General features: G+C 42.1%; 1 protein-coding gene across 2 annotated transcripts in view; it reads right to left on the bottom strand.

Annotated features, from left to right (window-relative positions):
- The window catches only part of LOC143290501 (uncharacterized), a 132,678-nt gene that overhangs the window by 33,698 nt on the left and 83,980 nt on the right, over nucleotides 1-15,000 (bottom strand). For both annotated transcript variants that reach the window (XM_076599997.1, XM_076599998.1), the window contains 8 exons: nucleotides 13,054-13,142; nucleotides 12,128-12,266; nucleotides 10,192-10,300; nucleotides 8,973-9,106; nucleotides 6,959-7,126; nucleotides 5,172-5,284; nucleotides 3,785-3,896; nucleotides 978-1,135 (listed from right to left, as the gene is read on the bottom strand). In XM_076599997.1, the coding sequence (XP_076456112.1) occupies nucleotides 978-1,135; nucleotides 3,785-3,896; nucleotides 5,172-5,284; nucleotides 6,959-7,126; nucleotides 8,973-9,106; nucleotides 10,192-10,300; nucleotides 12,128-12,266; nucleotides 13,054-13,142 (1,022 nt within the window). The remainder of the gene's footprint in view (nucleotides 1-977; nucleotides 1,136-3,784; nucleotides 3,897-5,171; nucleotides 5,285-6,958; nucleotides 7,127-8,972; nucleotides 9,107-10,191; nucleotides 10,301-12,127; nucleotides 12,267-13,053; nucleotides 13,143-15,000) is intronic.

Raw genomic sequence — 15,000 nt, 5'->3', positions numbered from 1 at the left:
ACCAGTGTCCTCCCAGCCGACAGTCCTCGACTCTAACCACTTCGCCACGGCGGATGGCTTTGTTTCAGTCTCGCACGGAAATAACAGCACAAGTGTTTATTTTATTTTATTTTATTTATCAGCTGTTCGACGTTAACCTGGTTTCGTCACAAACAGGAAGAAGACGGCATCGCGAAAAACAGAAATAAGAATTTATCCTTCACACACAGCATGAAGCCTAGTGCTTCGCTGTGTACGCAATTTTTGGAAAACAAACAAACAAACAAACAAAAAAACAAACAAAAAAAAACACACACAAAAAAACAACAACCAAAAAAACCCCGCACCCGTTCAACACCCTTTCGACATCGCAAGCACCACTGGATGGATATATTAGTTTTCTTCATCTTCACATGGCCGTAGAGGAAGGTGGCAGAACAACCAGGACGCTTGACAATGCCGATACAGTGTCCGTGAGGGTCTGGGTTCGATTCCTGGTCTCGTTCTTTCTCCCAAGTTTGACTGGAAAAATCACATCGAGCGTCTAGTCATTCGGATGAGATGACAAACCGAGGTCCCGTGTGCAGCATGCACTTAGTGCACTGAAAAAATAACCCACGGCAACGAGCGTCGGTCTTCTAGAAAAAAACCCCTGTGGAAATCCATTCTGATCGGTAAACAAATATATACATGTACATGTGTTCTCTCTCTCTCTCTCTCTCTCTCTCTCTCTATATATATATATATATATAGAGAGAGAGAGAGAGAGAGAGCAAATTTATACCGTGTAGTAAATAGTCATAAAACTGTTCAACAACAACAACAACAACAACAACAACACACACACACACACACACACACGCACACACACAATACACACAACTCCCCCCACACCCAACCACCCATCCTCCACCTACCCACGCCCCTCCCTACACACACACACACAAACACACACACACACACACACACACACACCACACCACACCACACCCCAATACCTGGCACACAGGCAGTCTCTCTTTGCGGATGATGACAGCACCGTCTTCGCGCCACTTGCTGTCCTCCAGGTCACAGTGACACTCGTAGTCCGGACCGCCCTGACAGTGCCTAGTCACCCCACACTGACAGCTGTCCTGGCCCACACTGCCCGCCCACCCTGTCATCAAACAACGTCTTGTGTTAGGAAACTAGGGAGAGCTGGACAATACAGGGTCTTCAAAGAAGTCCCCCCATCCCCACCCCCTCAGTGAAGTGTTTCAGCCTGTAACTCCTTAGAAAGCGATAAGAAAATCTAGGTAGAGCTGGAAAATACAAAGGTCTTCAGAGAAGAAGCACTCCCTCAGTTAAGTTTTTCGGCCCTTAATTCTTTGCAAAGTGATAAAAAACTCTAGGGAGAGTTGGACAATGCAAGGTCTTCAGAGAAGAAGCACTGCCCCAGTCAATTATTTCGGCCCTTAAGTCCTTACAAAGTGATAAGAAACTCTAGGGAGAGTTGGACAATACAAGGTCTTCAAAGAAGAAGTCCCCCCCCACTCCCCTCAGTCAAGTGTTTCAGCCCGTAACTCCTTACAAAGTGAAAAGAAACTCTAGGGAGAGTTGGCCAATACAACAGGTCTTCAGAGAAGAAGCCCCCCTCAGTCAATTGTTTCGGCCCTTAACTCCTTACAAAGTGATAAGAAACTCTAGGGAGAGTCAGACAATACAACAGTTCTTCAGAGAAGAGGCCCTCCCTCAGTCAAGTGTTTCGGCCCTTAACTCCTTACAAAGTGATAAGAAACTCTAGGGAGAGCTGGACAATACAAGGTCTTAAGAGAAGAAGTCCCCCTAAGTCAATTGTTTCGGCCCTTAACTCCTTACAAAGTGATAAGAAAATCTAGGGACAGCTGGACAATACAAGGTCTTCAGAGAAGAAGCACCCCCTACCCCCTCTCACCCCCCCTCCACCCGCAGTCAAGTGTTTCGGCCCTTAACTCCTTACAAAGTGATAAGAAACTCTAGGGAGAGTTGGACAATACAAGGTCTTCAGAGAAGAAGCACTCCCCCAGTCAAGTGTTTGGGCTCTTAACTCCTTACAAAGTTGGTTAAGAGCGCTGGTGTTTCGCTTTGAGTTTCCTGAGTTCGAGCCCCCCTGGGTTTCGGCCACACCAGTCGGGCAGGTTGCATGAGGCAATTTTTGCAGTGCTAAGTTTGCTTAGAGTTAATAAGCATAAGTCTTTTTGTTTTAATTCATCCACACGATGCACGTCTTGAAGCAAGGCGCGTCGCAAGCAAAATGGCGACAATTTTGAGTGAGTTCTGTTGACACATGTCTCTTTGTGAAGGTCAAGGTATTCGTGTCAGGGTTGTGTGTCTCATCAGGGCCGTAACTCTCCGCTTTCACGTGCTCATGTTGAGCTGAGCAAGTTGTAAAATGATATGTCCACCTCCATGTCTCCTTCGTTTCGCAGGTTTTTTATAGCCCACATTTTTGTATTGTTAAACCTTATATTGCCTCGCTTGTTCAGTATCTATAAATGCGACTCACTTTGTTGAAAAAAAGAGCTGCATCGTTAAAAAAAAAAGAGTAGAGGCTAAAAAAAAAAAAAAAAAAAAAAAAAAAAAAATCATCACAAAAACATTGTTTTAGCATTTCTTTAAAAAGAATGTAAAGACATCCGTCACATAATTTATTATATGTTATATTGTCTCAAGAAATGTTTATTTATTTATCTATGTATTTATTAAGATGTCTTACTATAGCGCATATTCTTAAAGCTCAATGCGCTTTACAATATCATGTCATTGCCAACATTGTCTATTGCGTGTTTCCATGACACTTTTCATTTCTCTTTCCTGTCCATTTGCAGGTAACCCTGTATAACGACCACAGCAGAAAGATGTCGTTGAATGAATGTAAGATGTGTGGAATGGATGGGTGAGAGATGGGGAATTAAAAAATAGTTGAAAAAAAAAAGATTGATAAGCATGTTCCTAAGTATCTGGAATTTACCGTGGTGTTAGTAGTATTTCTCCCGATCTCCCATGTCAACCAATGAGCAGACCTGCTAGTGCCTGAACCACCTTCGTGTGTATACGCACGCAGAAGATCAAACATGCACCTTGAATATCTTGTGATCCATGTCATCGTTTGGTGGGTTATGGAAACAAGAACACACGCAGTATGCACACCCCCGAAAACAGTATGGCTGTCCAAGTGGCGAGGTAAAAACGGTCATTCACGTAAAAGTCCACTCGTACATGCGGGTGAACGTGGGAGTTTGTAGCCCACGAACGAAAAAGAAGACGCAAAAGAAGAAGAAGAAGAAGACGACGATTGAGCTAGGTCCCGTATGCAGCATACTCTTAGCGCACGAAAAAGAACCAAAGGCAAAATGGACGCAGTTTATAGTGACCAGTGTCACTGTATGTTTGTTTGTGTGGGTTACGTCTAATCAACACCCTGTCTTGCCACTTTTTTCTTATATATATTTTTCTGCATAATTTATCTCCAACGCTGATTTGGTTTCCGTAACCGACAGAGCTCAGACAAACATATAACTCGCTAACAAATTAACTACATGAATGAATAAATAAATAAATAAGAGAAAAAAAAGATAAATAAATAAATAACAGACAGACAGATAGACAGGCAGACAGACAGATAGATAGACAGACAGAAAGAGAGATAGAGAAATAGGCAGACAGACTGACCGATATATAAATAAATGAATACATAAAAATACATACATAAATAGATAAATAAATAAATAAATAAATAAATAAATAAATAAATAAACACTCAAACAAACAGCCAAACAGAACGCACCGACTTGGGTGACGCCATCACAGGTGGTGTAGTTGACCATGCCATGAACACGGGCATACTGACAGCTGACCGACAACGTTTGGAAACAGTTGTCCGACCTGTCTCGAAGGGCCTGACCACACACACACACACACACACACACACACACACCACAACACACACACATACACACAAGTACAACACACAGGCAGACACACAGACACACAGACACACACACACACACACACACACACACACACACACACACACGCACGCACTCTTGATGTTATTTTAGTTTCATCATTCCCAGAACTCAGAAGTAGGCTCAGTAGAGGAAGAAAATAAAGAAAACAACAACAACAACAACAACACAAATACCACCACCATCACCACAACCACCACCAACAACATCGACAACAAACAACAACACAAACAACCAGAGGAGCAGCAGCTTTGTGGAGACAAAGAGAGAGAGAACTCTTTCTGTAAGTGGAGACAAGAAGAGAGAACTCTCTCTTAGTGGAGACAAAGAGAGAGAACTCTTTTTCTTAGTGGAGACAAAGGGAGAAAACTCTTTCTCTAAGTGGAGACAAAGAGAGAGAACTCTTTTTCTTAGTGGAGACAAAGGGAGAAAACTCTTTCTCTAAGTGGAGACAAAGAGAGAGAACTCTTTCTCTTAGTGGAGACAAAGAGAGAGAACTCTTTCTGTTGGTGGAGACAAAGAGAGAGAACTCTTTCACTAAGTGGAGACGAAGAGAGAGAACTCTTTCTCCAAGTGGAGACAAAGAGAGAGAACTCTTTCACTAAGTAGAGACAAAGAGAGAGAACTCTTTCACTAAGTGGAGACAAAGAGAGAGAACTCTTTCACTAAGTGGAGACAAAGAGAGAGAACTCTTTCACTAAGTGGAGACGAAGAGAGAGAACTCTTTCTCCAAGTAGAGACAAAGAGAGAGAACTCTTACACTAAGTGGAGACAAAGAGAGAGAACTCTTTCACTAAGTGGAGACGAAGAGAGAGAACTCTTTCTCTTAGTGGGGACAAAGAGAGAGAACTCTTTCACTAAGTAGAGACGAAGAGAGAGAACTCTTTCACTAAGTGGAGACAAAGAGAGAGAACTCTTTCACTAAGTGTAGACGAAGAGAGAGAACTCTTTCTCCAAGTGGAGACAAAGAGAGAGAACTCTTACACTAAGTGGAGACAAAGAGAGAGAACTCTTACACTAAGTGGAGACAAAGAGAGAGAACTCTTTCACTAAGTGGAGACAAAGAGAGAGAACTCTTTCACTAAGTGGAGACAAAGAGAGAGAACTCTTTCACTAAGTGGAGACAAAGAGAGAGAACTCTTTCACTAAGTGGAGACAAAGAGAGAGAACTCTTTCTCCAAGTGGAGACAAAGGGAGAGAACTCACGAGCAGTTGCTCCGGCGTGATGATGTCACCGTCCTGGTCTTTGTAGACGATGTCGAAGCACTGTGACTTGCCCTCTGTGTCCACCCCTACCACTTTGTCCTCGGGGTTGCTGGCTGGTGAGCCACACACACACACACACACACACACACACACACACACACACACATGACCGTTTTGTCAACTGTTCACAAAGACAATGTGCTCTGTCGTATACACACGTCATCTTAACAAAACTGAAAAAAAAGGTTTGACCCCCCCTCCCCAAGAAAAAAAAAATTCACTGACACAGTCAATAAGCACGCTTTTCTGTCTTTTCCCTTTGCTAGTTCGTTAATTATGTTTGTATTATGATTATGTTATGGGTAAAACTAGCTTTGTTCTTTATCATATGATTTCATGTGAAAGGGAAAAAAACAAGAAAACGACGACCAAGACGAAGACAGAGAGAGAGAGAGAGAGAGAGAGAGAGAGAGAGAGAGAGAGAGAGAGAGAGAGAGAGAGAGAGAGAGAGAAGAAAAAGAAAAAGAAAAGAAAAGATAAAAGACGAAATGAAGAAAAGGAGTAAAATATGTGTCTTTTAATTACCAGCATCATTTATTTATTGATCGCTTGATTGATTAATTGATTTACTTATTTATCTATCTGATCATATATTAATTACTTTTTTTTTTTTACCCCGTTCCAAAATGCTCCTGCTGTTCCTCAAAATGGACAGCCGATGCATGACGGTGATGATTATTGGTTGGTGTTAAAAAAAAAAAAATGCTATACTCTGATGTTTTTAGCATATGAACTACATCAACGACGACAACGACGATGACGACCACAACAGCAACAACAACGACAACAACAATAAGCTGACAAAAACGACAATAGGATGACAAAAAACAACTACTACAATAGCAAAGACAACAATGATAACAAAGACGACAACAACAACAACACAAAAAAACAACAACAAACAACAGCGACGACATCAATAACAATGACAACAACACCAACAACGACAACTACAATAACAATAATAACAAATATGACGACAACAACAACAACGACAACAACAACAACGACAATAACAACAAATACAATAACAACGACAACAACAATAAGCCGACGTAAAAACGACAACTATAATAACAACGACAACAATAATAACAACAGCCACAACATCAATAAAAAAAGACAACAACACCTACAACAATGACAACTACAATAACAACGACAACAACAATAACAAAGACGACGATGACGACAACAACAACAACAACGACAACATAAATGACAAAGACAACAACACCAACACTAAAGACAAATTCTCTTCGTGGGCTGCAACTCCCACGTTCACTCGTATGTACATGAGTGGGCTTTTACGTGTATGACCAATTTTAACCCGTCATATAGGCAGCCATACTTCGTTTTCGGGGGTGTGCATGCTGGGTACGTCCTTGTTTCCGTAACCCACCGAACCTTGACATGGATTACAGGATCTTTAACGTGCGTATTTGATCTTCTGCTTGCCGTATACACACACAAAGGGGGCTCAGGCACAAGCAGGTCTGCACATGTGTTAACACGGGAGATCATTAAAAAAAAAAAAAAAAAAAAAAAAAAATCTCCACCCTTTACCCACCAGGCACCGTTACCGAGATTCGAATCCCGGACCCCCAGACCCTCAGACTGAAAGCCCAACGCTTTAACCATACGACTATTGCGCCCGTCAACCAACGACAGCGACAACAACAACATCAACAACCACAGCAACAACACAAAGACAACCAACCACTCACGAGTGATAACAGTGTCGTCGGGCCAACGGCACTCCACTTCAAAGGCGGTGATGTTGCCAGCGCCGTCAGCATCGATAGTCACGACAGACTCAGCCTCGGGGAGTTTCTCGCCAAAGTCCTTCTTGGATCGGACAAAGTTCTCCAAGTCCGCACACGTCGGGAACAGCTCTGGAAGAAAGGAAGGAAGGAATGGTTACAGGAAGGAAGGAAGGAATGAGGAAGGAAGGGAGGGAGGGTGGGAGGAAGGGTTGCAGGAAGGGAGGGAAGGAAAGAAGAAAGCGTTACAGGAAGGAAGGAATACAGGGAGGAATGAAAGAGGAAGGAAAGGAAGGAAGGAAGGAAGGAGGAAAGAGAAGAAGGAAGAATTACAGGAAGGACAGAGTACGGAAGGGAGGGAAGAAGAAGGATTTACAGGAAGAAGGGAGGAAGGAAGGAGGGAAGAAGGAAGGGTTTCAGGAAGGAAAGGGGAAGGGAGAAAGGAAGGAAGGGAGGAGGGGAAGAAGGAAGGGTTACAGGAAGGGAAGAGGAGGAGGGAAGGAAGAGAAGGAAGGAAGGAAGAGTTACAAGAAGGAAAGATTTAGTTCAGTTCAGTTACTCAAGGAGGCGTCAATGCGTTCGGTAAAATCCATATACGCTACACCACATTTGCTAAGCAGATGCCTGACCAGCGAAAGGAAATAGGATGTGAGGTCGGATGGGAGGGCAGAAGAGAGGTTTACAGGAAGTAAGGAAGGAAGGGAGAAAGGAAGGAAGGAAGGTGGGGTAACTGGAAGGAAGGAAGGAAGGAAGGAAGGAAGGAGGGGAAGAAGGTGGGGTAACTGAAAGGCATGAAGGAAGGAAGGGAGGAAGGGAGGAGGAAGAAATGGAGGAAGAAAGGGAGGAAGGAAGGAGGAAGGAAGGAAGGGAAGGGAAGGGAAGGAAGGATGGGAGGGAGGGAAGAAGGAAGGAAGAGCAACAGGAAGCACAGAAGAAAGGCTTAAAGGAAGGAAAGGAGGAAGGCATGAAGGAAGAAGGAAGAAGGAAAGAACGGAAAGGAAGGAAGCAAGAAGAACAAGGAAGGGAGGAAGGTGTAGTTAAATCAAGGAAGGAAGATAGGGAAAAAAACCCGTAAAAAACAACTTAAAAAATTGCCGATGAATGATAGAGTCAGCAGCACAACAAGGATGGAACGGACACGCAAAAATAACAAACAAACTAACTAAGAAAATAAATAAGTGACTGAATAAAAAAAAAAAAGAAAAAAAAAGATATAGAGATAAATAAACAAACGAATAGATGAATAAACAAATAAGAAATAAATAAGCAAATGAATAAATAGAGAAATGAAAAACAGATAAACAAATTAATATCAGTAGATAGATACGACAGATAAAGAAACGAATAAACAAATAAATAAACAAACAAACAAATAAACAGAACAAAACCAATTTGCCAATGAATAGAAAAAGTCACCAAAGCACTAAAGCACGAACGAGGGAACGGATACCCCCCGCCACCCCCACCCCCCACCCCTCTACCCTACCCCACGCCCCCACGCCCCCACTCCCACCCCAACCAAAAAAAAAAAAAAAAAAAAAAAAAGAAGAAGAAGAAGAAGAAGAACAAGAACAAGAACAAGAACAAGAACAAGAACAAGAAGAAGAACAACAACAACAGCAACAACAACAACAAAAACAAGAAGAACAAGAAGAAGAAGAAGAAGATGATGATGATGATGATGATGATGATAATGATGAACAGGAGTAGAAGAAGAAGGAGGAGGAGGACGACGATGATGATGACGAGAAAGATGAGGTGGACAAGAAGAAGAAGAAGAAGAAGAAGAAGAAGAAGAAGAAGAAGAAGAAGAAGAAGAACAAGAAGAAGAAGAAGAACAAGAAGAAGAAGAAGAAGAAGAAGAAGAAGAAGAAGAACAAGAACAAGAACAAGAACAAGAAGAAGAAGAAGAAGAAAGCCCCCAAATGAATGGAGAGGCAGGCAGACAGGCAAACAGGCAGGCAGTGAGGCGGATCACCAGAGCACTGCAGAGGCCCGATGGTAATGCTGGACAGGGCATCAGGGTTGGAAGACAGCTGATCCAGGACCTCACTGAAGAAGTTCATGGAGGTGATGGGCAGAGCGCTCATGTTCGTCAGCAGACCGCTGTCCCTGGTGACACACCCACAGGAACCCCCACTGACTAGGCTGCTCAACCAATCAATCAACCAACCAACCAACCAACCCACTCACTCACTCACTCACGTACTAACCACAGGAGCCCAACTGACCAGACTGCCAGCTAACTTACTCACTCATTCACTCACTCAATCACTCACCTAAGTAACCAACTCACTCACTCACTCACCACAGGAACCCAACTAACTAACTAACTAACTAACTAACTAACTAACTAATTCACTCACTCACTCACTCACTCACTCACTCACTCACTCACTCACTCACTAACCAACTAACCACATGAACCCATACTGCCAACTAACTAACTAATTAACTAATCAAACTAACCCCCCCTCACCCCCCACTCACCCCCTAAAAAAAAACACAATCAATTTCTCGACCAGCCAACCAATCAGACGATTAACTAACCAACAGCCAACCAATTTTACAAGCAAGCAACCAGTCAACCAACCAACCAACCAATCAACCAATCAACCAACCAACCAATTAACTAACTGACTTACAATCCAGCTAACCAGCCTAACAACCGACTTGTAAACCACCCAACTAACGAGCCAACCAGCCAACCAATCAAATAACAAAACTATCAACCAACCAATCAATCAACCAACCAACCAACCAACCGACCGACCAACCAGCCAATAAAAAAACAGAGCAAACAAAAAAAACAAACCAAACCAAACATTTTACGAACAAACAACCCCCCCCAAAAAAAACAACAACAACAAACCAACAAAAAAAAAACAAAAACAACAACCAACAACAAACAAACAAAAAACAACAACAACCAAACAAAAACAACAACAACAAAAAACAAAAACAAAACAACAGCAACAAAGAGCGAAAGAAAGAGAGAAAAGGTATGAAAGCACGAAGAAAGGAGAGAAAGAGAGAAAGAAAGAAAGAAAGAAAGAGAAACAGATATAGAAAGAAAAAATGAAGGAAAGGAAGAAAGAAAGAAAGAAAGAAAGGAAAAGAAAGAATAAAAGAAAGAAAGAAAGAAAGAGAGAAATGAAAGAAGGAAGGAAGGAAGGAAGGAAGGAAGGAAGGAGTACCTGCTGTTACCACTGCCGTCACACAGACAGTCCCCAGAAGAGGAACACGTGGACAGAGCGTCATTGATGAGGTGGTCCACATCGGTCAGACCTTTCCACGTGCCACTTCCTGTAGTCAATCAGTTCTTTGTAACCCACGTGTGTAACTCCTCTCTCTGTCTCTGTCTCTTTATGTCTCTTTCTCTCTCCTTCCCTTCTCTCTGTCTCTCTCTCTGTCTCGATATGACTCTCTCTGTCTGTCTGTCTGTCTCGCGAACTGTCTCTCTCCGTGTCTCTCTGTCTCTACGAAGAGCACAATCAATGCTATATGTATTATGAATTGTCCACATACCCCTTCATTAGGGGCCATGGCCTGTGATGAATAAATCATCCGTATCCGTTCTGAGTTCTGAGTTCTGAGCACTGTGTGTGTGTGTGTGTGTGTGTGTGTGTGTGTGTGTGTGTGTGTGTGTGTGTGTGTGTGTGTAGAGAGCATTGCATTTTTGTGTGCAATATATGTATTCTTGTGTGTTGTTGGTGGTGTTACTGCTGCTGCTGATTCTGGGTTTTTTTTGTGTACCATTTTGTGCGTGTGTATCTACTTTCCCCCACTTTTTTCCCCTGCATTTCCTTGACTAATCTCATCTTTTCTTTTGTGAGATTGGATGAAAAGAAGCCATCACGTGCTTATTCCTTTCCTTCAATGAAACAAAAGTCTCTCCCTCTCTCTCTCTCTCTCTCCTAAGACAGGCTACCCATGGTCGTTTTGCGAATAAAAATGACATTAAAGGTTGTTAAATTTCCTTTCTTCACACCCGTTTCACACACATTACAGCCGCGCTCAGCAAGAAACATCAAGTCTTTAATAAACCAGGGGATAAACTTCAACATATTGTCATGATCTAAGAGCTTTGGAAACTGTTATTACAAATCTAATATGCATATGCCATTTGGTAAAGTGATGTCCACATAATGCAAGTTTTTTTTGTTTTTTTTTTGTTGACAACATACCGCACCACCACAACATACAACAACAAACCACCCCACCCAACACCTGTCACCCCACCCAACACCACCCCACACGACACAAAACCTGTCACCCCACACCACACCACACCACACCACACACGACACAAAACCTGTTACCCTTCACCACACCACACCACACCACACCACCCCGTCACCCTGCACAACTCCACTCCATCCCATCCTACCCAACACCACCCCACCCTTCATCCTACCCCCGCACACCACACCATCTCACACCACCTCACACCACATCGTATACACCACACCACCTCACGCCGCTTCACATTACAGCACATCACAACATCCCACATACCACACCACCTCAAACCACATCACCTCACCTCACACCACAGCAGAGAACACCACACTATCCCACACACTACACCACCTCACACCACATCACACTATTCCACTTACCACACCACAACACCATAATAATAATAATAATATATACTTATATAGCACACTATCCAGAAATCTGCGCTAGGTGCTTTACAAAAACGCTTTTGTTAACATAAAACATTACATCAATGTTACATACACACACCAGAATGTGACCACACACACACACACACACACACACACACACACACACACTGCATACATACATTTTAACATACATGTGTATCTAACAGCTACCCTAACACATAATCACACATAGGCAGGCACAAACTTACATAAACACACGCACACACAAAACACATTCATATACATGCATGCAGTTATGTACACATACATATGTATATATACACACATAGTCAAGCACAGCTAACGCAAAGGAAGTGGACCATCCCCCACCACACCACACCACACCACACCACCCCGTTAACCCCACACCCCACACCAACCGTACACACCACAATACACCACACCACACCACACCCCACACACCACACCACACCACACCACACCACCCCACACCACTGACCCCCGCTGAAGGACAGGGAAACTTGGCGGCAGTCGATGTCAACCTGCTGGACACAGAAGGTGGAGCGAGTCTCCAGGGCCAGCAGCTGTTGCCAGGTCACCTGCAGGTACGTCAGGCTGAAGAAGGCGCTGATGTTGAACTGAAAGACACACACACACACACACACACACACACACACACACACACACACACAGAGAAAAAACGGCAAAAAGCCTTCATGCTGATAAAGTACAGAGAAGGAGGCATTGATGTTGAACTGAAAGACACGGAGAGAGAGAGATAAAGAGAGAGAGAGAGAGAGAGAGAGAGAGAGAGAGAGGGAGGGAGAGAGAGAGGGGGGAGGGAGAGATAGAGAGAGAGAGAGAGAAAGAGAGAGAGAGAGGGAGGGAGGGAGAGAGAGAGGGGGGAGGGAGAGATAGATAGATAGAGAGAGAGAGAGAGAGAGAGAGAGAGAGAGAGAGAGAGAGAGAGAGAGAGAGAGAGAGACAAGGCACACAGCCTTCATGCTGATAAGACAGAGGAAAACGAAACAAATCAGCACGTAATCTTCATGCTGGCACTGAACTCAAAGACAGAGAAAACACGGCGCATGGTCTGAATCCGATCCCTCTCTTGTGACGTGGCATTCCAACCCATCTTATGACGTAGGGTATACATCACAGCCACCTTATGACGTAACTCTCTCACTGCTTACATTCCAGCCCACGATACGCTATAACCCCCTAAGGAAGACGCCCATTGTGTGACGTCACCCCAGACTCGTGATAATGACGTAGAGTATACATCACAACCTCCTTATGACGTAACTCTCTCACTACAGACATTCCAGCCCACGATACGCTATAACCCCCTAAAGAAGACGCCCATTTTGTGACGTCATCCCCCCGACTCGTGACGTACATCCCAATGTCTTGTGACGTACTTACCGCAATTTCACTGGTGTGGTGAATAACAGTGATGCCGTAGTCAGGGTTCTCATTGAATATGCACTGTGCCAGAAACGGCTGCAAGTTGTCTGGGGGGAAAGAATCACCAAGTTGATGAGATCACCCGGCATAGTGACTTTGGTTGATTATTCACTGAAGAAATATATGAAACGCATATACAGTACATTACACAGTATAGTAATTTAAATGCGATGCGACATAGAACTGTAAAATACAATGCAATATAAAACAGGTAAAAACAAATAAAAGCAACCCCCCAAAACAACAACAACAACAAAAACAACACCCCCACCAAACCGTCCCCCCGCACCCTCCAAAAACAAAACAAAACAAAACAAAACAAAAACACACACACAAAAAAAACAACAACAAAAAAAACAACCCTAACAACCACCCCCCTCCCCCCAAAAAAACAACCCCAACAACCCCCCCCAAAAAAACCCCAAACAAACCCAAAACAAAACAAATCGAAACAAAACAAAAACAACAAAAAAAACAAAAAAAAACACAAAAAATACCCGGCAACAACAAACGAACAAACAAACAAAACAACAAGAGCAAAACAAAACAAACAAACAACAACAATAAAACAGACAAAACAAAACAAAACACTGATTACCACCCTGTCTTCCAGTGGCGAAGATTTCTTGAATACAAAACAACAACAACAAAAAACCCACCAAAAAGCACAAACGTAAACAAAACAAAAAACAACCAAAAAATATACAGAACGAACAACAAACAAATACAAAACAACAACAAAAATATCCACAACAAACAACAAAACATAAAATAAAACAACAACAAACAAACAAACAAACAAACAAAAAACAACAACAACAAAAACCACAAAGACAAATAAACCTGGAACCAGATACTGATTCGAATCATCGTTACAATACAGTCGCTAGATCCTTGCATAATCGAACAGACAGAATATACAATGTCTCAAATACTTTTTGAGAAGTCTGTATAATAGATCAGAATATAGAATATAGAATGTCTCTTATTTTTTGTCAAGTTTGTATAATAGAACAGAATATAGAATGTAGAATGTCCTTATTACTTTTTTTTTTCATCAAGTCTGTAGAATAGAACAGAACAGATAACATAGAATGTCTTAATTGCTTTTTGTCAAGTCTCTATAATAGAACAGAAGATGAATATAGAATGCCTTTATCACTTTTTGTCAAGTCTGTGTAATAGTACATAACATAGAATGTTTTTTTTAAAATTTTAATTACATTTTTTGAAGAGTGGATCACAGAACAGAAGATATATTATGGGATGTTTTTATCACTTTTTGTCATGTCTGGGTAATAGAATATATTATAAAATATGGAATGTCTATTACTTTTTTTTGTCAGGACTATATAACGGAAAAGAACATAGGTGATATAGAATGTGTTTATTGCCTTTTGTGAAGTCTGTATAACAGAACAGGAGATAAACTTTAGAATGTCTTTATTATTTTTGTGTGAAGATTTTTTTTCATGGTGGATTAGAACATAGATTATATAGAATGTCTTTAATACTTTCTGTGAAGTCTGTACAATACGGCGGAACATAGAATGCAGAAAGTCTTTATTACCAAGTGTAGCGGGGTCATAAGAAATACTGAGATAGTGAGGACGGACAGGTTATAGAAGAGAAAAAAAACAAACAAACCCACACACCATAAACTGAATATCATATACAAACACAACCACGGCAATAATTCAAATATCAATGCATATGCATATACATGGATAACATAAACACAGAAGGGCTCTCTGTATCAACGTATGTACATGTAAGTGCATAACACAAATACAGCAAGAATATCTCTCTCTGTGTCTCTCTCTCTCTCTCTGTATCTCTGTCTCTCTCTCTACACACACACACACACACACACACACACACACACACACACACACACACACACAC

Source organism: Babylonia areolata, chromosome 15, assembly GCF_041734735.1.
Source record: "Babylonia areolata isolate BAREFJ2019XMU chromosome 15, ASM4173473v1, whole genome shotgun sequence".
In the NCBI taxonomy this organism is placed as follows: Eukaryota; Metazoa; Mollusca; class Gastropoda; order Neogastropoda; family Buccinidae; genus Babylonia; species Babylonia areolata.
The sequence above is the reverse complement of the archived record's forward strand: the minus strand, read 5'-3'. Positions and strand labels throughout refer to the sequence as shown.